Source organism: Eriocheir sinensis, chromosome 31, assembly GCF_024679095.1.
Source record: "Eriocheir sinensis breed Jianghai 21 chromosome 31, ASM2467909v1, whole genome shotgun sequence".
Taxonomy (NCBI): domain Eukaryota; kingdom Metazoa; phylum Arthropoda; class Malacostraca; order Decapoda; family Varunidae; genus Eriocheir; species Eriocheir sinensis.
In genome coordinates this window covers 17,353,280-17,374,851 of record NC_066539.1, presented here as the reverse complement: position 1 = coordinate 17,374,851, position 21,572 = coordinate 17,353,280, and the positions used below count along the sequence as shown (strand labels likewise).

The window sequence follows — 21,572 nt, the reverse complement described above, 5'->3', positions numbered from 1 at the left end:
CACCCTAGGCGTGTCCTCGGTGACCGGCGCGCGCCACACCTCGCTCACCAGCCAGACAACCGTGGGCGTCGGCCGACCTGCCGCGACACACAAGATTGTTAAGTTGTTATGACTAGGCGCATGTCTTGAATATGTATGAAGGTTAACCAACAATCGCCAGCCACACACACACACACACACACACACACACACAGATAAAAATAAAGCTCATATATGTCCACCTAGCCCCTACTAACCTCTACTTAACCCTTGGCCTGCCCTTCTCTTTCCATCCCATTCTCTTATTTCCATTATCCCCTTTTTACGCACTGTTACACTCCACCAAGTTTTCGGCCCAATGTTATTTTTCGACGTCCTTGATTTGCCGTGTTATGTAAGGAAGTGGATCACGCTCACAACAGACTCCCTGGCAACTTATCCCCCCCCCCCCCTCTCTCTCTCTCTCTCTCTCTCTCTCTCTCTCTCTCTCTCTCTCTCTCTCTCTCTCTCTCTCTCTCTCTCTCTCTCTCTCTCTCTCTCTCTCTCTCTCTCTCTCTCTCTCTCTCGTTCGCTCATTCGGAATCAAGGAAGCAACGTGTCTCCCATTGCCTCGGAAAGTGTAGCGCGTAGACTCACCTTGATGACATTGACTCCAGTGAAATAAGTTTCTAAACTCGTATCTTTGCTCAGAGTCAGACTTCCGTGGGACTCTTTCTTATCGCAAAAATATCGTCTGCTCGTCAAGGAAGCAAATATGTCAAACATGTCACGAAACAATGGATAATAAAATACATGCTTTTTCTGCAGAGAGTTAGATAAAAATATATTCGAGAGTAAAATCATAATACAATTGAACTGTATTGATATTTTCCTCTTGAAACAATTGAAATGAGGAACGCAGTGGACGAAACTACTCCAGATTTCGATAGTTACGGAGATGATAAAATGAAAACACTATTCACCTCCTACATTAGTGCGACAGACAGCATTGGGATGAACTGATTAAAAGTCAAGAGCAGTAGAAGTGGAAAGACTGGAGACAAGCAATGAGTAGAGGATATAAAATGAAGATAATACATAAACAGTCAGACATTCTCCCCCCACAGCACGAGGAGCACGACGAGAACAGTAACGAACTTGACCTGCCCCTCCTCCCGCCCTCCTGTTTCCTTAATTAACCTTCCGTCCTTCCCTCAAAATTGGATTACACTGACACTTTTTACTCCTCTCTCTCTCTCTCTCTCTCTCTCTCTCTCTCTCTCTCTCTCTCTCTCTCTCTCTCTCTCTCTCTCTCTCTCTCTCTCTCTCTCTCTCTCTCTCTCTCTCTCTCTCTCTCTCTCTCTCTCTCTCATGCATAATATCAAGAGTGGAGCACGGAGGGTGTTACGAGGGTGACGAGAAGACTGATTAAATAAAAGACATTAGTTAGCCGCTCGTGCATTCCTCCTGTGTGTGTGTGTGTGTGTGTGTGTGTGAGAGAGAGAGAGAGAGAGAGAGATAATACTGTCGATGTATAAGTAAAAGGCGAATAGGCACACCTAACATTACCATAGCCGATCCAGGATTCAGGACGTTTCCTAAGTCAAAGGAGGTAACGTTATAACTGTATTTCGTAAAGAATCCTTATAACCAAAAACTAACTGAAATTATGAGTACTCTTTTTCTTGAACACAACATTGAACAAACAACAGAACAATAATATGAAAATACGTATAGCCACCGTTGTCAGATTGTCGTACTCGGAGCATAGTATTTATCTGTTTCTGACGCCTAACTATTGCCAAGAAACATCAGAATCTAACTCTTTTAACGATAACTATAAATTAGTTTCCTTATTGGAACCCAGAAGACAGTTTGGGGGTAGGAAGTCGGGAAATTTAATCGGCTGAATACGATAATCTGGCAACGTTGAGGCTGTAGCCGTGGAGGCCAGAGGCAGCGCGCACCCCATTTTGCGGGTGTCAGATACCTGAAATAGCATATTTTTACTGCGCAAAGCAGCTGATGTCACTTATTGTGACTCTGTGAGCTTTCATATTTAACTATTTGTGTATATTTCATGGAGGTAAAACTTACATTGCCTGTTTCATTTTTACTAGTGACCCGAATTGGTGCCTGTTTATCACATTAGAATTTCACTCAAACAAGTGGATCAGACACCATAGAAATATTACCAGTGTGTGTATGATTGATTGATTGATAGTTTATTATTGTAAGTAAAACAACAAAGGAGAAGGGAGGCGCATGCCATCCCAACACCCAGGCAGTACAGAGTGTGATTATACAACTAAGGATATATATGAATGAATACAAAGATAAGCACATACTTTGATTTAACTCTAGGATGTCTCGTGGATCATTAATAAATAAAAACAAAATATCTAGATAGGGTACTCTTAAGCCCGCTACCGGCTATGACTGCCAAAAAAGTCCCTCCGCCAAGTTTGTACCCCCCCCATTTGGTGATTGTTAGGTACGCCTATTGATTTTCCTTCGCCCTGAGCAGCTGCACGCGTCACGGCGTTGATCAGCACAGGTGGAACGGATCACTTTTCTCGCCCTCAACACGTGCCAACGGTGAAAACAAACAGGCTGCTTACGGACACAACACCATCATAAAGAGAATTAACGACGATTGATAACACACACACACACACACACACACACACACACACACACACACACACACCAGTTATTGCCATGATGGACCCAATTTTTACCCTTACACTCAATAAGCTTTTGTTTAACCATTACTAAATCCCGCCATTCGTCGCCGACTTGCCAAGAGCAGCAGCGCCTTACACTGCCATACACTGACCGGCACCTACGACGAGGCCGATCCGTGCAGACACGTGCCGCTGAACAGTGGCCGGCGCCGTGCTCCGACCCCGCGCTTCGTCACTGATCCAACACGCGCTAGGCCACCAGTAGAAGCAACTGATTACGAGCACTCGTCACTCTTGCCAACGTCAACTATTGAATTACTACAGACTCACTGATTGGCCAACAAGATACGCTAAGAAATAAAGTAGTCAGCTAAGTATCGATGTGTGTGTGTGTGTGTGTGTGTGTGTGTGTGTGTGTGTGTGTGTGTGTGTGTGAGAGAGAGAGAGAGAGAGAGAGAGAGAGAGAGAGAGAGAGAATACTCTCGATTTATAATAAAGCAAGCAGTACAACCTAAGAACAACTTCAGGTACAACCTTCACTGACGGCAACATGCATCGCTGCCTCGAACACCTAAGCTCACCTTAAAACAACAGAAAGCAGGCAACCACACGCGAGAGGCGAGCACTGCGCACTCGTGGACGAGCAGAGACAACCTAGTGACGCAGAGGGAGAGAGTGGGGTACCAGTGGACTGAGTGGAGGGAGGGGAAGCTGTGTAGGTTAGGGGAGAGAGTGTGGGGAGCTGGGAGGGGGGGTGGAAGAAGGAGGGTTAAAGTGAGAGGGCGAGAGGGCTACTTATCCTCTTTCCTGATTTGTTGAGAGAAAGCAAAGACGTGATTGGTAGCGGCACGCGGACGTCTGATGCCGTGGCCAAACTGATTGCTACTAGACTACCCGTTCAGTGATTGTTGGACGACGCTACGCTACCTGCCGTAATGCCTTGATGTTGTCACGTGATTTGGCGTCAATATACAAGAAAACTCAGCAGGTTCAGGCGTGACCAGACAGATTATCGTAACTAGGACTGTCACTATTCCTATCTAATGTTTACACAGTTGCCACCACCAATCATCACACTCACACGCGCACACACACACACACGAGGGAGGGAGGAGGGAGAGAAGGAGACACTACAGACAAGAGACTAATTGACACGACAAACAGGGGCGAAAGAGGAGTAATGACACGGTGCTCAGGCCCAGGCGGCGCTATGTCCCGTGTTACCTCTGTGATTACGTGTGCTGGCGTGCGTGGCGGAGGAGGAAGGGGAAGAGGCAGAAAAGGGAGGAGAGGGGCAATTACCTTCAATTACCTAGTATCTATCCCACTATTATGTTTTAAGTGTGTGTGTGTGTGTGTGTGTGTGTGTGTGTGTGTGTGTGTGTGTGTGTGAGTGTGTTGGAGGGACGATAAGGAAGCATACAGCACAAGACAAACAACACAAGTGAAAAAAAAGTAAAAATAACACAATAACTACTAACACACTACTAACAAACTACTAACATTTCTGGTACACTACTAACATTATCGTGCGTGACCCTCAAACCCTAAAAAAAAAATCAAACTAAATATGAATCCTTCGAGACGTTAAATAGCGAGGCAAGCGAACACTTAAGGACACTGTTTTTACCAGCGTCACGTAGCGTTATGAGGGACAAAGAAAACGGGAACTGGATGACCGCGGGAGACATTAATGATAATCAGACAATTTTCTCCTCCAATGAATTATGTAAACGTAATATCGGTGCTGCTGGCGATGTCTTTACCCATTCCCCCCAGCCCCCCCTCAGCCACAGAGAGACACAGACTCGAAAAAACACACGCATTTGCACTTATAGGCAAACAGAAGGATTAACAGTGGTACGATAGACGTTATAAGCAGACATACAAAAAAGATACACACAAACATGCACGTAAAGATGTCATACACTGGCAAATACAGACAGACTGAGAGACATACAGACAAAGAAACAACTTCCATTTCAGTGAAAAAAGCAAAAATACAATCCATTTACTCAAACATATAAAAGGATATTAAAACAATCGCTGGCGGCGGTGGTGACCTCAGTATCACCTTGAAACAAAAATAGTTCAATCTTAGAGGGTAAGCAGATCAACGAGACAATAACATAACGTCATTACCTCTGCATTTGTATCTGTGGTTTCTTAGTGCATCTACTTGGCTGCCAGAATCTACTTATTACCTGCGCTTTGAATCCTGGCCTGGTGGAGGGTCGAGGCCACACACCTTCCCTCAGCGCAGGCCATACATCACGCGGGGCAAGGAGATGGTGCGGAAAAAGGACAGGGAAAGGGATAGGGGGGGAGGGGCCGGGGGAGGAGGCTAAGGGTGTGAGAAAACAGGGGGATGAAATTGAGGTAGAGGGGGAGTGGGGACGTGAGAAGAGGGATGGGACAGGAAGAGAATAGGATGGTAATATAGGGTAGAGGTAAATATAGTAGATGGGATGGGAAAAGGAGACCCGGATGAATGGAGAAAAGAGACGTATGGAAGGAAAGGCGAAAGGAGATGAATGAAGGGGATAGTGAAGGTTAACAGTGAATAGGCAAGTAAATAGTAAAGGAAGGGGATAAGGCAAAATGGTCGACAGATACGGAGAGAAACAAAGTAATAAAAAAAGTAATATAAGTTGAAGAGAGTTTTGGAAGGACAGCAGGAACAGAAAACGAATAAAACTGGAAAGAAAAGGCATGGGACAAGTAGACACACAGATGAAGATATTGTTCATAATACTACACGGTGTTGTTAAATAATTTACCCTGAATATAACGGAGAATAATAACTTAAGCTCTTTTCTTAGATAATATGCTGTCCTGTCAGCTTCGGGAACGTTTCTTACAGTAAAAGTAGCAACACAGAGGCAAAATAAGTCGATTTAGATATTTGATGAACCAATTATTACCTTCTCCTTGTGTTTGGCCGGGTTCGATGTATGATAATGTGTCTATGAATAGTATACTTGCACGTGTGTGTGTGTGTGTGTGTGTGTGTGTGTGTGTGTGTGTGTGTGTGTGTGTGTATGTGTTTGTGTGTGAACAGTTTCCAAGTAAAAACTATCTCTCACACTTCAAAAACATGCTAAGTTATAATCAAACATTTACTTATATATTCCCGCACATCTAAATTGAGATCCACGTGAATATGTCTTCCAATTTTCGCTTCTTTGTTCTACCATTTTTTACTCGAGACGCTTAATTTGCTAGCAACAAGAGGGTATCGATACAGGTAAAGGTATATCGATAATTACTAGCTCCTACCATGATGGAGGTGATGACAGTAGCGGCGGTGATGATGGTGGTGGTGGTTGTGGTCGGCGTGATGGTAGTGATAATGATGGAGGTGATAGTGGGGCTAATAATTTCTGGTGTCGTGACGGAGCAGTATAAGGAGGGATATGAGGCTGTTTCTACCTCGGCTGTCTCTCCCTCCATCCCTCCCTCCCTCTCTCATTCTCTCCTCCACTCCTCACCTCCTCACCCACGCCCCTCCTCATCGTTTTCTTCATTTCGCCCTCACACGCTCCTCCTTCGCCCTCCCTAAGCTTGTCTTCTTATGCTCTAGCCTATTTCTTTTTCTCCTTCTTTTTCAATATCGTCACCACATCACCATTTTTTGGGGGTAGGGGGATTCTCTCTCTCTCTCTCTCTCTCTCTCTCTCTCTCTCTCTCTCTCTCTCTCTCTCTCTCTCTCTCTCTCTCTCTCTCTCTCTCTCTCTCTCTCTCTCTCTCTCTCTCTCTCTCTCTCTCTCTCTCTCTCTCTCTCTCCGCGACCAGTGTGCCTCAGCGTAGTGATGTGGTAGTAAATGTGGTAGGAGAAAATAAGGAAGGAAATGAGGAAGGTAGGAAGAAACAAGAGAAGGAAGGCAAGGAGCTCGGAAGAAGGAAAGAGGACTGGAGCGACAGCCTGAGCGCCGCTAACCACGAGGAGTGACTACGAAGAACAACCTTTCCCGGAAGTGGTTTCTGTAATTACACACCGTGGCCGAATTTATGATTAGAGGCAAAAAATAAAAAGATCGCCTTCGTCTGATGGTGATCTGATTTTCTTTTTCGTGTGTGTGAAGGTAGACAGGTGAAATTATAGGAAATGTTCTAGTTGCCATATGTTATTTGGTATCCACTAAAGAAGCTTATCTAATAAAGTCTGGTATATAATATTTGTCTGGGGTACAAATTTCCCGCTTTCTATATAAGACCATTATGACGAAGTAGAGTGGTCAGCATATGGGCGTGGTGATGTATAAATCCGCCCTCAAGTTATGCTGTAGCCGGTTGACAATACTCAGTCATCGCCGGTGGCAGAAGACAACCCACGTACTCTCCTGATGACCACTAAAAACATGACTTCAGCGAAACATTCCCGAGAAGATCAAGTGGAGCTCAGGGACTAGCATGAGGTAGGAAAACCGGCGCAACTGTAAAATATTTGGCCATACCGTTAACATGCTGGGGGCCGATCACCTGACTCCCTGCAAAAAAAAAACTTTACTGGCCTTATGCAAAAAAGAAACAAACTATAAACAGATAAATGAAAGAAAAAAAGAAGGGAGAAAAAAAGAGAAAGGAGGGTTGGGGGAAGGGTGCCGGTGAGCCTTGTGTTTATAGGTAAAGGATTTTTGCACGAGTGACTTTTTAAAGAAAATCACAAGTGCCTAATATCACCAATGGAGATATACACACACAAAAAAGTACACGGAGAAAAAAAAGGATTGCGTAAAGACACTCGCTATTTGCTGATGATACTACATGTGCCATAACGTAATAAACAAAAGTGGAGGACCCAAGAAAAAGTGACAGCCAAATTATCATGCCCTTATTTATCATTCTCCTTGCTAGCGCTTTTTTATATATTTTCTTATTTATCCTCCTCCTCCTTATGTGTCGCTGTCATGTGCATCACACCAACACACGCGTCATCACTATCACCACCACTATCACTTGTCATCACAGCTCTTGCCATGTCACGCAACACCTAAAGCCATAACACACACACACACACACACACACACACACACACACACACACACACACACACACACACCTGATTCTACCGATACAACCATCCACCCAGCTACACAACCACTGACACACTTGCATACTTCCACCACCACCACCACCACTACGAGGCACCTAGAATTACCCCGTTGCTTTAAGACGCCCTCGTGGAGGTCCCTTTAGTGGCTGCTCCGGACAGGTGGGAAGACAAACAGAACAATCATGAGGTGGGACACTTGATGGTAATGGCCGTGCACGGTCCCAGTTGAGGCCACCTAACTCACTAAACCTAAGCTAACAAGAGCCTTCCCAGCTTCATCTAACCAAACAAACAAGTCAACCCAAAAGAAACAAACCTCCATTCACCTGAGCCAACCAAAGTTCCTAAACTCTCCAACCTCATCTATGTTGGCTGAAGAAACATATAACCCCCGGCTTCTAAGATGGATGGATCAGTGCACAGCTCAATTTATGTATATACGAAACGAAAGAGACGAGGCGGTGACGGCAGCGGACACAATGTTTTCCAAATTTCTTAGAAATATGGTCGCCGCGTTGGCATATGATACACAGGGAACGTATATTGCGCCCTTTGTCTTGGTTATGAGGGGTGACAACGCGGCACTTACACCGCCGTTGCTGGGAAACATGTAAATGGCCGGCCGAGGCAGCGACACCCCGCGGCGGGAACATAAGCGTGAAAAGGTTAAACTGTTTTTCCTCAAGGATGTAACAAACGCGAAACAGACAGGAACAGCGTCATGGCATGTGAATAGTACCACCCACACAGCCATCAATGAACACTAACAAATGGCAGCAGAAGGGAAAAGAGGAGCTGCCACTCTGAAAAATGGTGTGAGGATATGTTGACTGGAGCAAGGAGCGCACATGAAACAACTAGAAAGCGAGAAAATGTGGGTCTTGTTGGGGTCGTGGGGAGAATTCAGATCAAGACAAAAAAAGGCAGCGCCTGTATGATTTTGGACCTCGAGTTTATCAGATATTTTACTTTTTCTTCTCCTCTTAATCCTCCTCATCCCAACATACGCACCAGATCGCTGCTCTCCACCCGGTGACGCTGGGGCTTTGAGGAACAGGATAGGCGGCGAGGCTTACCCACTGCCGATCACCCTGATTACCGATGCCAAGAAATGATCACCACGGCGAGTTCCTGTTCCAAGAATACTGCGCGGGAGAAAATGTTATTTGATGTGATAAAACTATTCATAAATCATTAGTTAAATACGGTTGTCGTTTACTAGTCAGGTCACTTGTTACGTCGCAGTGCGATTCTTGGCGTATGTCAGTCCTAAGATTAAACATGTGTTGTCAACAGTAACGTGGCGACCACTGCGCTACCCACATCATAAAACCGCATTTAAAAACGTTAACAGTTTCTTTTTACAGAACACAATACTATGTTATTGGAAGCCATATATGGTATTTCGTATTGGGGTACAAACAAAAAAATGTATATATAGATATATATATATATATATATATATATATATATATATATATATATATATATATATATATATATATATATATATATATATATATATATATATATATATATATATATATATATATATATATATATATATATATATATATATATATATATATATATATATATATATATATATATATATATATATATATATATATATATATATATATATATTTTTTAAACATAGGGAAAAAGGCTAGGTGCAACAGCTCTCAGATCCCTGAAAATTTTTCGAATGCGCTATAGACAACATAGAACAACAGAATAAACGTGTCTCAAAAGCTCAAAAGTTACTACGAAACTCGAGTCTGTTCAGCAAACTTGGACGAGCTAAGAATCTATATAGACAAGACAAACTGCGGATAATCTTATTTGAATTTGGAGTACTCGTAAGAAATTCCGTTCAAGAGATACACTACCAATTAGGCTTTGTAAATACTTATTTTCCGTCACTGGAGAATCTGCGTTCGGAAACGAAACAATCCTAAGGTGTAAAGGGCGAAACTACTATGTTGTAGCTTGCCAAGGAAAATGTAAACACACACAAAAAAGTACAATTGTTGCACACAAAATATGGCAATCCCTGTTCCAACACACGAGTCCAATATGATGTCTGGTGGTTAGAATACCAGCTCGAAACCACCCCAAGGACACATGTCTGCGGCATCTGTATCTCCACGCAGCCTATGTATGTAGATCCAGCGGCCGAGGGAGTAACAGGAAGCGCGGCATCGATCACGGCCAGCCGTCCTCCTCGGGCAGCCAAGGTTATTGCCGTGGGAGGGTGAACGCTCTGCCCAAGACGGATGCTTATTAATACCTCTGGCGCCGCGGCCACGTCCAGGCAGGTGACCCGGAGAGAGGAGCAATAAACGTCGAGGGCATCACGAGGCGACACCTGCCGCCGCCCCGCTGACAGACGGGCGGAAGATATGCGTCATTACGGGATTAATATTGGCGGCGAGGCCCATGGAAAGGGGGGGGGGGGAGAGAGAGAGAGAGAGAGAGAGAGAGAGAGAGAGAGAGAGACGACAAAACCGTCAAGAGAACGACACGCGATGATGGGAGGCCGACAAACACGCAGGGGTGACTGATATATTCTGACACGGACACAAGCACGGCGACACCACCACCGCCGCTAACACGGTCCTGGGTATTGGACGCATTATTTCTGAAGGCGACAGCGGCCTGGAGGACCCATTTATGGCTACAGGGGAGGAGGGGGTGGGGCAGCAGCCTTCCAGATAAACACGTCCTGGGAAGACACACGACATGGCAGGGAGGCAGCCACACGCACGACTGCATGGACTGGGGAACTACGGCCTGATTCCTTGCTCTTTGAATCCCTCCACTCCTGGGCGAGACTAGTGTGCGGGAATCACAACAATAACAAAAGCAATAGCAGCAATACGTGCACGGTTATGTCTGGAGAGATTCAATGTGTTATATAAATCAGGAAAAGGTTTCACTGCGGACTATATGTAATATGTAATTAAGCTCATGAATTTCAACCGTTTGTCTAAATTTTGATATACTTCTTTGTGAGTGACGAGCATGCTAACGTTACACAAACACACATGCACATCCATGAACGCACACACACACACACACACACACACACACTCCTCCTCCTCCTTCTCCTCCTAGCATTTCAGGTAATCCAAGGCCTCATTCACTGCCTGGTAATCACACCGCCTGAGTCTCATGAAGGGGCTTTGGGTCGGGTGGTTTCCAGTCATTGCGTCCGTTTGAGTTCCTTTCCGTCCACTCTGACTGCCCGCACGTCATCCCAGAAGCAATACGAGTCTGAGTGGTGATAGCCGAGGCTGATCACTGCCCTGGCCGAGCCGTGCTTTCCATAATAACCTGCGTAACCCCGGCAATTGCAAAGTGACTGACCTCATCTCTCTCTCTCTCTCTCTCTCTCTCTCTCTCTCTCTCTCTCTCTCTCTCTCTCTCTCTCTCTCTCTCTCTCTCTCTCTCTCTCTCTCTCTCACACACACACACACACACACACACACACACACACACACACACACATACACACATCTCATAAAACCCCTTCCTGTTGTTTTATGATGCCATTGACTGCGTTGGCTTTAGTGTTTATGCTTCTTTTGATAAATGCTGAATGAATGAATAGCGTAAAAGGAAAGTATTGTCTGATTATTTGTTTTCCATTCATTTTACTATGTTGGAACGGGTCCTGACCACAAGGAAAACAAAACGTTATTATATCAATTTCATCAAACTTTCAGACATACGTCTATGGACGAGAATTTTCATGATCATACTCATAGTTACTTCAGAGCTAAATATTTACGTTTTTTTGTGTGTGTTTCTTTTACGTCCAGTTGTATTCTGTTCACGCACGCTAATGAACATGGTCTCGTCTGGTGCAGTGCTCCTCATCCTCCAGGGGTCGCCAAGGCAACACATTGAGTACGCCTCGCCTCTGGCAATACACAGAAAATCAGAGTAGCGAATGCAACCTAAAGGGCGTCCTACCCCATACAGGACTACGAATTGCATTTTTCTGCAGGATTTTACACAGCGAAAAGCGCTGCTGCACGTCAAACAAGCTTAACTCTATGACCAGCGCCGCTACACACACCAATAAAAGCCGTGCTGATTTTGAAATGCAAATAAATCCTCCCGAATGTGAAATGCAAATAAAAGCAATAGCAAAATAAAGTAACGGCGATCATGAAAGTAATTCCCTGAATATTTCAGAGGAAAAGCTAGATAATCTGCTCTGAATAGAAGTGAAGTGAATTATTCCCGTTAGTGTTCCGGCAACGTGATACATTTCCGTAGACATTGTTGTGTATCATCGAATCTCTCTCTATATAAATCGTGACTCACGCTCTCAAGAGAGACATGAAATATGAGAGGCCAATGCATAAACTTCCTATATTACTCTCCTGGGCGGAATTCTGTCGCCATTAACAAGTAATATTGAAAGATTTTCCTCGTGTTGAAAACATTCATGTAAAAAATGACGAAAATGAATAAAGATTTTATAATGCAAGGATTTGATTATAACACCTCTATTGTATACAAAGATTGAACGGCTATACAGAGAGAGAGAGAGAGAGAGAGAGAGAGAGAGATTATGTAACCCTCCATTACGCATATGAAGAGAGAATCAACACTTCAGTCAAGGCAAGTGTGTCCTTTATCTTTTGGCCGAGGAGGAGAGAGACAAGGAGCTGAAAGGGAAGGGTGGTGATGATGATGATGATGATGAGGAGGAGGAGGAGGAGGAAAGACAATGGGAGGAAAAGGAGGACAATCTGAGCGTGCAATAACAACGTCGTCGTCGCCAGAACTAACCAGAGACATATTGGGGTCTTATACTAATGACGGTGTTCTCGGTAAATACTATTCCCTTGTTACTCTTCTCTGCTCCTCCGCCTTCTCGTTAATAACGTCTTCTTTCTGTTTCCTTCTTCTTCCTCTTCTGTTTTGTTTCCCATAACGTTCTTCTCCAATTACTCTTCTCCCTCCTACACACGTTTCCTTTGCTTTGTTTATCTTCCTGCCCTTTAGACTACAACACTGCCTCCTCCGTCTCCGGCTCTCTTTCTTTTTCTTTTCCTCATATTCGCTCTGCTCTTCTTCCTCCTCCTCCTCCTCCGTTCAGTCTACATTTTTTATCATTAGTCGCGAGGCATGTCTAATCGCTCTTTAAGTCTTCATTTCGTTGGTGATCGTTCCACTCTGGTTGTCTTGAAAGAACTTTGAAGGACTCTCCATCGCCGCCACACTCCTTCATTTCGCTGAGTGGCCGCGCGGCGCTAAACACATGAACCTTCCTCCCTCCCTTTGTTTCCCTTGACGGCACGACCCTCAGTGTGGCCTTTCAGAGCTTCAAAGGCAGTTTGTTAAGCGTTCCGCGACACAAATCTTCCCGGAACGCTCCTTGATACATCTTCCTCGCTGACGAGATTGTAATAAGACTTGGATTATTAGTTTTCCGTGTAAATGTTTAAGTGAAGATTGCTTATTCAGTAAACGGTTCTTTTATGGCTATTCTACCTTTATCTTTTGTTTATTTTACCTAAATTCATATTTATCTGTATGATTGATATTCGATGTAATACTTTATTTCTTAAGATCAAGTACGATTGACGGTAATCATTTGCTTATTATCTTACGTATAAAGTGGCTTCGGTGAGATTAGTGTAACGGAAACTAATGCGTGATTTTAATGAAGGGTTTCTTTATCTTGTCACCAGCGTTCAGAATCACACAACACACACACAAATAACACCTCCGTGCCACTGCTTATATATATCAATTACTTCACGTCTTCTGCTAGCTCAGGTGATACATATAAGGGGGCGAGTTTTTTTAATGTTTATGAGTTGGTTTCATTTACTTTTATATCAATGATGGGCTAAATGTGGCGTCCTCTCATGAAATAAATAATGTTTTTTTTTAAACACATATGATGGAAGAAATAATTAAGTTTCGAGTTATTAAACATTACGTTATTATGATTATGATGGTGGTGGTAGAAGTGGTGGTAGTGGTGGTGGTGATGGTGGTGATGGTAACGGCGGCGGCTGCTCCGGCGGCGGTGGTGGTGATGGTGGTGTTGGTGTTGGAGGTTGTGGTGAGGGTCGTGGCAGTGCCGGGGAGTGTCAAACCAATTATTTTTCCGCAGGGACGATGAATATTGGCAAAGACTTTCCTCCCGAACACGCTTTTTTGGCTTTTAAAAATATTGTCAGTGCGATTTTTTGCTTAAATTCAATATTCTAGATTTTTTTTTATCCCTCTCTCTCTCTTTGTTATTTTCCTCCTGTTATACAAATCTTTCCGTCAAATACAAAGGAAGGAAGTCACCAGGAACAGTAGCAACAAAGCAGGACTTAAAATAAAATAAAAATATCCACCGCGAGCCGAGACCCGGGAACAAACTGACACCTCTCCGTCGTAAAACATTGCCGAGGAAATCCGACATCGAAAAAAAAATAGTATAGTCACGCCGGAAGGACTATTCTGCAAAGGGCTTGATTAAACCGTATTAAATAAATCCCACTCACATGCGAATAGATTATATACACATTTGTTGCCGTTCTTATTTTTTAACAATTTTTTTTTTTAGTGTGTGTGTGTGTGTGTGTGTGTGTGTGTGTGTGTGTGTGTGAGAGAGAGAGAGAGAGAGAGAGAGAGAGAGAGAGAGAGATAATGAATTAACCAAAATCTCACCGAGCCTATTGAGATAATTAAAAGAAAGTGTGCAGGAATAAACTTTCAGTGCTTTCAACTATTCACAGATTTTATTAACTTTAGCAGAAAAAGAAACTGCTTCGTCATATACTTTGATGCTTAATAAAAAACTATCAATAAAAAAAGATAAAGATAATTCCCATATTCATGCCGTTTAAGCACTGATTGTTAGTGTTTCATTAGCAAAGTTGAAGGAATTTAAAAAGTCGAAAAAAAATCAAATACATTAGCTATAAAAGGTCTAGTGGCTGATCTGATTTACTGTTATTGAAACTTATCCCCCATCTTGATTTTCTCTCTCTCTCTCTCTCTCTCTCTCTCTTCAACAACAACAACACAGGAATAATTAATGATCACTGAGGCGGAGTTAAGAGGTTTGTCTGTTCCTCTGTCTCTTTCTCCAGCCAACTGTCGCTTCGTCTTTTTAATACATTCTTTTATTCTCTCCCCTTCCTCATATCCCTTTTTTTTTTTGTTCATCTAGTTCTCGTCCTCATCATCCTCCGCCACCACCTCCTCCTTCTCCTACTGCTCCTTTTTCCTCCTCTTGCTATTCTTCCTTCTCCCTCACTTATATATCTTCTTGTCTCCCCCATTCTTTCTCTGTTTCCTTCTTCCATCATAAATAACTAATGGTGATGAAATATATACGATTACTCTTTCTCTTTACTGTCTTTGTCTCTTTTGTCTATTCCTGAAGAGAACAAAACCTGAAGTACATTTTTTTTTCTCTCGCTATCGTTCTTCAACACTAATAGATTTCTTCTTTTGATTCAGCCATGTATAATGTATAAACGGAAAAATGCATGCTAGTTGTCTGTGTCGCCGAGATCCTTATCACTTTTACTTTTCTTCCTAGCGCTTCCTCTTCCGCAATGTGAGCATGAATAACTAACGAGTCTCACAAGGATCTCAACACAACAATATCTTCAGTTTTTCGTTATTCTTGTGATCCGTTTAATTTTCCCGTTTGTTCGCTTTGTTAAACACGCTATTCCACATTGGCTAACGCAAGAAGATACCATAAAATTCACAACACACTGACTGACTGGAAAACAATGTAAGCATAAATGTAATGACACTATATTTTTTTTTGCTTGTCTCTAAATGATAACATGAAGATGACTAGGTGGTTCAGAAAATACTCAAGATGTAGTTTTGTTCTCTCTCTCTCTCTCTCTCTCTCTCTCTCTCTCTCTCTCTCTCTCTCTCTCTCTCTCTCTCTCTCTCTCTCTCTCTCTCCACTTTTTTCATGGGTTATAATTTCCACAAATGCCCGTAATGACCGGTGGTTTGCCTCGTTAGGAAGGAGCACACACCCCCTCGTCGCCTCATCACTCCCTCTGTTAGTTAACCCGCCTCGATCACTCCCTCATTACCGTAGTTAGTTAGCCCGCCACTTCCTTCCCTTAGCAACATGTGAACACCTCTAACTCACCCAAAACATAAAATTTCACCAGGGAGAGTTTGCCATACGTATCAGTAACCTATTAGCCGTCAAACACAATTCTCGTGATCCTTTGAAAAGCCAAGACAAGATAATAAGCTCCCAAGACAACCAACCATTTAAAGTTATCTAAAGCACATTATCTCCTTTACGCCGCTTGGACACGGAAAAGCTCCATTTCGCGGCGAGGTGAGCAAGGTAAGGCCCGAGGAAAGGTATAGGTGAAGGTGCTACGGCTGGCACACACACACACACACACACACACACACACACACACACACACACACACACACGTTTTACATTTTGAGTTTCGCCTTCATATTCACTCCTGCGTTAGTGTATCGTACGTTATTCGCAAGATGAGAACGGAGGGCGGAGAATGTGTGTTTGTCAAGGTAGTAACAGGAGGAGGAGGAGGAGGAGGAGGAGGAGGAGACGGCAGTGTACGGGTCGCGAGGAGGGAATGAGAGTCTCGTGAGCGAAGCATGAGAAATGGAATCGTCGTGGTGGCGAGGTGGTGAGGAGGTAAACAAGTTGAGAGGTACTGGATAGGGGGAGGTGGAAGAGGGGATTAAGGAGAGAAGGGAAGGGAAGGATAAGATAGGAAGTAAAAGAAAGGGGGAAATGGGAAGTGAAAAGAGGTGAGGGAAGGCAAGTGGAGAGAGAGGAGAGGGAGGAAATTGAGGGAAGAGGTGGATGGGAACGGGAGGGGAAGTTTGGAGATAAGTTGGAAGGCAAGTTGAGGTGATCGAAGGCAGTGGGGGAAGGAGAGGAAGTTGGCCGGTAGGGAAGGAGAGGAAAGGAAAGGGGAAAGGGGGAAAGCAATCTGATGTAATGGTGGACGAGGGTTAGGAAGAGAGAGGGGAAAACGGTTGTCAGAAGAGAAGGGGTGTGATAAAACGGTAAATAAGAGGGGAAGGAAAGAGGCGGTGAAGGGAGGGAAAAGGAGGTGAGGTGAAGGAAGAAGCACTGAGGGGAATGAAAAGGAGGGAACGGGGAAGACATGGTCGGAGGAGGAAGGAAGAGGTAACAAGGGAAAGGAAGAGGCGGTGAGGGGAAAGAAGAGAGGTGGAAAGGAAGGAAAAAGCGATGAAGGGAAGGGAAGGAAGGGATGGAAGAAGCACTGAGAGGAATGAAAAGGAGGTGAAGGGGAAGACAGGGCCGGAGGAGGAAGGGAGAGGAGACGAGGGAAAGGAAGAGGCGGTGAGGGGAAAGAAGAGAGATGGAACGGAAGGAAATGGCGATGAGGGGAAGGAAGAGGAGTCGAGGGAAAGGAAGAGGCGACGGAATAGAAAAAGCAGCGAGGGTAAGGAAGAGGGAGCAAGGAGAAATAAGAGGGAGGCAAGGGTAGGGGCGTTGAGGCGGTGTGAACTGATGGAAGGTTACCAGAGGAGGAGGAAGAGAGATGGCAAGTCAGAGGCACTTTTATGGGAGTCGTCGCGGCAATTTTACAGAAGCCATTGATGATGATTGAAAATTCTCGGAAAATAAATCAAGTTACAACCCTCCTCTCCTTCCGTCTCATCGTTCTGCTATTTTTTCTTCTTCCGTTCGTTCTTGTAATTCTTCTTCTTACGATAAATTTCCCTGTTGCTCCTCCTCCTTCGTCTCTTCGTCTTCCTGTACTCCCTTCTTCCTTCCCATCTTTCTGCTGTTTTTGTTTTCTTCTTCTTCTGCTGGTTCTCGTTCTTTTTTTCGGTCTCTACATCCCACTGTTGCTCCTTCTCTTGCGTCTCCTGGTCTCCCTATTTCCTTCTCCTTTTTCTACAATGTTTTTTTATGTCTGATTTTACTTGTCTTTTGTCGTCCATCTTTGCCTCCTTTTCTTCACTGTCTTCCCTTTTCCACCTTCTATTGTCGTTCTTTATTCACTTCATACTACTGTTTTAGCGTCTCGTAACTCGCCTTCTTATACTCCTTCCCTTTCTGATTCTACTCTAACTACTGTTCGCCCTTCGCCGCCTTTTCTTTCCTTTCTTTCTTTCATCTTCTTCACAATCCTTTCTCTTCCTCGTCTTCCTATTCCCTTCTTCTTTTCCTCGTCTTATTTCACTCTTCTACAACAATCACTTTTCTTTCTCGTCTTCTTCACAATACTTTATCTTCCTTGTCTGCTTTCTATCCCTCCTCTTAGTCTTTTTTTCCTCCCTCTTCCTCACAGTCCCCTTCGCAGCTCTTGGTCGTGTTGTCGGCGTGTATCTGACGCACAACGTAGAAGGTGTAGCCAGAAAACACTCCGTTGCGTCATTGCCTCCTGTTTCACCTTCGTGCGGTTCTGAGTCTTCATTTCATCTTCTCACGTCCACACCCATCCTACAAGCTTTTCATCCTCTTCATTTTCCCCTGAGTACAAGATTATATTTTCTACTTTATCAGAATTCAAAACTCCCCCTCTGCTATCATTTTACATCTTTTTCACACTTCACTTTTTGAGATATTACGCCCACACCCAAGTTTCTCTTATATAACTCGAACACCTTTAGGGCATAAGTCTTTTTCCTCACACTTCTCTCCTCAGTTACCTCTTCTATCTCCTCCTCCTCCTCCTCCTCCTCCATTGAGAAACTTGAGAAAGTGCAGCGACGCGCCATAAAAATTGTACCATCGTTGAGGGTACAGCCATATAAAGAAAGGCTCTCTTCACGTTGGAAAAGAGAGAGCTTCGAAAGGATTGGATAAAGGTCTTTAAATACCTAGACAAGTTTTAGTAACGTCGACGTGGAGCTCCAAACTAAACCGAGAGATTAAAGTCACGGTCAATCCACGCAAGGGAAGGGTTTTATTCTCGAACAGAGTTATCCGCTACCGGAATTCATGAACGACCAACAAAAAAAAATATCGCAGTAACCATTATTTTATTGCGCCAAGAGTGAATTGCACGGCCCCGCACTTCGTTCCTAGATCAAGCGCTTTAATCTGTTCCGTTGATCAATGACGTGCCTGAAGAACTGATGAATTCACTGAAACAGGCAGTTGTGTTACAAGTCAATAGGCTGGCTGTTAGCGGTTCTTTCATGTTTCCTCCCCCTCCCCTCCTCTTCCTCCTATAATCAAGTTTTTCTTCTTTGTCTACTATATTTTCCAATTTTCATTCGGTTTCCCTCGTCTCCCGCCACCACTGTCTCCCCACCCGTACCCCCATCTACGCCACCATAGTTTCCGCCATCCATAGCTAAGCACATACCCCGGTTAACAGTATCGTGAATCATGATTTCATAAGTATTAATCTCTTTATTCCTTCACGCCCGAAGGTAGCTGGATGCTCGGCACGGTACGGATGGATCCCTGGTAACTATGAATGAAAAAGTGTGGGCAGAGGCTAAGGTAAAATTAGTTTTTTTGTCCTCTTTTTTTCGCTCAAAGCATAGTGATCTAAATGACCGGAATGACAAGACAAACAAATCGAAGCGCGGTGTGTGTGTGTGTGTGTGTGTGTGTGTGTGTGTGTGTGTGTGTGTGTGTGTGTGTGTGTGTGTGTGTGTGTGTGTGTGTGTGTGTGTGTGTGTGTGTGTGTGTGTGTGTGTGTGTGTGTGTGTCAATGCGTTGTTGTGTGTAAAATTAGTTAAAAAAAAAATTCATTAATAACAGCCGAGCACCGGGCCCGAGAGGTTAATTAAGAGCCGGAGCTTACTCTCAAATACACTGTGTGCCGATGCAGCGAGTAAGTGTTGCTGGGGCTGGGCGTGATGCAGAGCGAGGCACATGTTAGGGCACGTATTGACTTAAGAGTCTGAAGGCACCTGACTGAGGGAAGTTTGTACCAATAAAACTAATAGAAAGATAAGAAAAAACAATGACGTATCAGTTCAAGCAATCTCTTCCTATTACTCGTGAAATCCCTTTATTTAACAGCGTTTCCTCTGGTATTACTCACACGCAAGATACAACTTCCGTGCTTCACTTTTTGCTATAAAATGTTACAATTTTAAGTCGCCAGCAGCACAAACACGCTCAAGCTTTCTGCCTTCCCTAATCGCTTTGAAAGCTTATAAAACTTGCAGATTTTTACACTCCAGAAGCAGGAATCTAATATGCAGCATTGGACCTGTTATCACTGAGGCACTAATGTACCTCATAAAATAAGAACCGAGTCGATCATATTTTTTCCCTTCTTACTTTCGTAGCAGCGTGGTGCAGAGGGGGAACGGGGGAAGGGAAGGGATAGGCGGCGTGGGACAGAGGGAAAGGTGTGGGGCGAGGGGAGACAGGGAAAGTGAAGGGACGGGCGGCGTGGGACAGAGAGTCATGTGTGTGGCGAGGGGAGACGGGAGAAGGGAAAGGACGGGCGGCGTGGCACAGAGGGGAAGGTGAGGAGCGAGGGGAGACAGGGGAAGTGAAGGGACGGGCGGCGTGGGACAGATAGTCATGTGTGTGGCGAGGGGAGACGGGAGAAGGGAAGGGACGAGCGGCGTGGTACAGAGGGAAAGATGTGAAGAGGAGACGCACCTTCTGCCACATGCGGGTAAGATATCATTAGATCCGATCCAGAATGTTTTTACACTTTTTCAACAACACATTACAATTTCACATGTCCTTACTCTCACCCTCCAGCGGCGTTAAAACCCAAACAGTCACCTCCCCTTCCACTCCTTCCCTTCCTCCATTAACACCCATTACTCCCTATTAGGATACCAGAGTGATAACGCGTGTAATTAAAGCTACGGATTAATTTAGCAGCAGTGGATTTGCCTCAGAGAGAGAGAGAGAGAGAGAGAGAGAGAGAGAGAGAGAGAGAGAGAGACAAATATACAAACGGACAGAGACAGACCTTGTAATTTTGATAAAGTTGCAACCATTATAAAACATAACATATTACTCTCTCTCTCTCTCTCTCTTTCACACACACGCACACACACACACACACACACACACACACATACACAGACACACACATACACCCACACCAACACCCACATACGCGCACACTACCCCTCCTCTCCCCCCCCTACCCATTCCCCCTAACCCCTCCCCCCCCGCCCCAGCCGACACAATAACACTCACCCGATATTTACCAAAGCATTTTTCCTCTTTTATTTTTCCCCGGGGCCGCGTGTGCCGCTAAGTGAGTGGTGGTTGTGATTTTTGCCTCCCGCACCCCCGCGACCATGTTAAGAGGATAATCTGATAAACGACTCACAAAACGCCGCATATTTGGCCGCTCATGGAGGGGCGTTTGCACACAGCACCCGTCGTTAGTGAGAGAGAGAGAGAGAGAGAGAGATATATGTCGGACATAAAGAGGATGGCTAATGTGAAGAGGTTTAATTGTGGACATAAATATATATTACCAATTTATCGCTATTAGTTTCATAAACGTGGTAGATATCATTATTATATATTATTATTATCATTATTATTATTTTTTTTTTTTATTATTATTATTATTATCATAAATAGGTATGAAAAGTGTTGTTTTTATTATTGTTATTTTATAGTATCTTCATTTTATCATAATTATATTACTACTACTACTACTACTACTAATAATAATAATAATAATAATAATAATAATAATAATAATAATAATAATAATAATAATAATAATAATAATAATAATAATAATAATAATAATAATAATAATAATAATAATAATAATAATAATAATTATAATAATAATAAAAATAATAATGGTTTATTTTTATTACTACTACAACTCGTCGCCTGTGATTAACGAAATTTTACTCTTTATTCAAATAAACCTAAACAGAGA

General features: G+C 43.7%; 1 protein-coding gene across 1 annotated transcript in view; it reads right to left on the bottom strand.

The window, feature by feature from the left end:
- The window catches only part of LOC127006009 (uncharacterized), an 88,404-nt gene extending 69,333 nt beyond the window's left edge, over window positions 1-19,071 (bottom strand). Inside the window, exons 1-2 of the mRNA XM_050875492.1 lie at window positions 19,047-19,071; window positions 1-77 (exon numbers count right to left, since the gene is read on the bottom strand). The exon at window positions 1-77 is cut by the window's left edge and continues 124 nt beyond it. Coding sequence (XP_050731449.1) covers window positions 1-77; window positions 19,047-19,071 — 102 coding nt within the window. The remainder of the gene's footprint in view (window positions 78-19,046) is intronic.
- Between the last annotated feature and the right edge of the window lie 2,501 nt (window positions 19,072-21,572).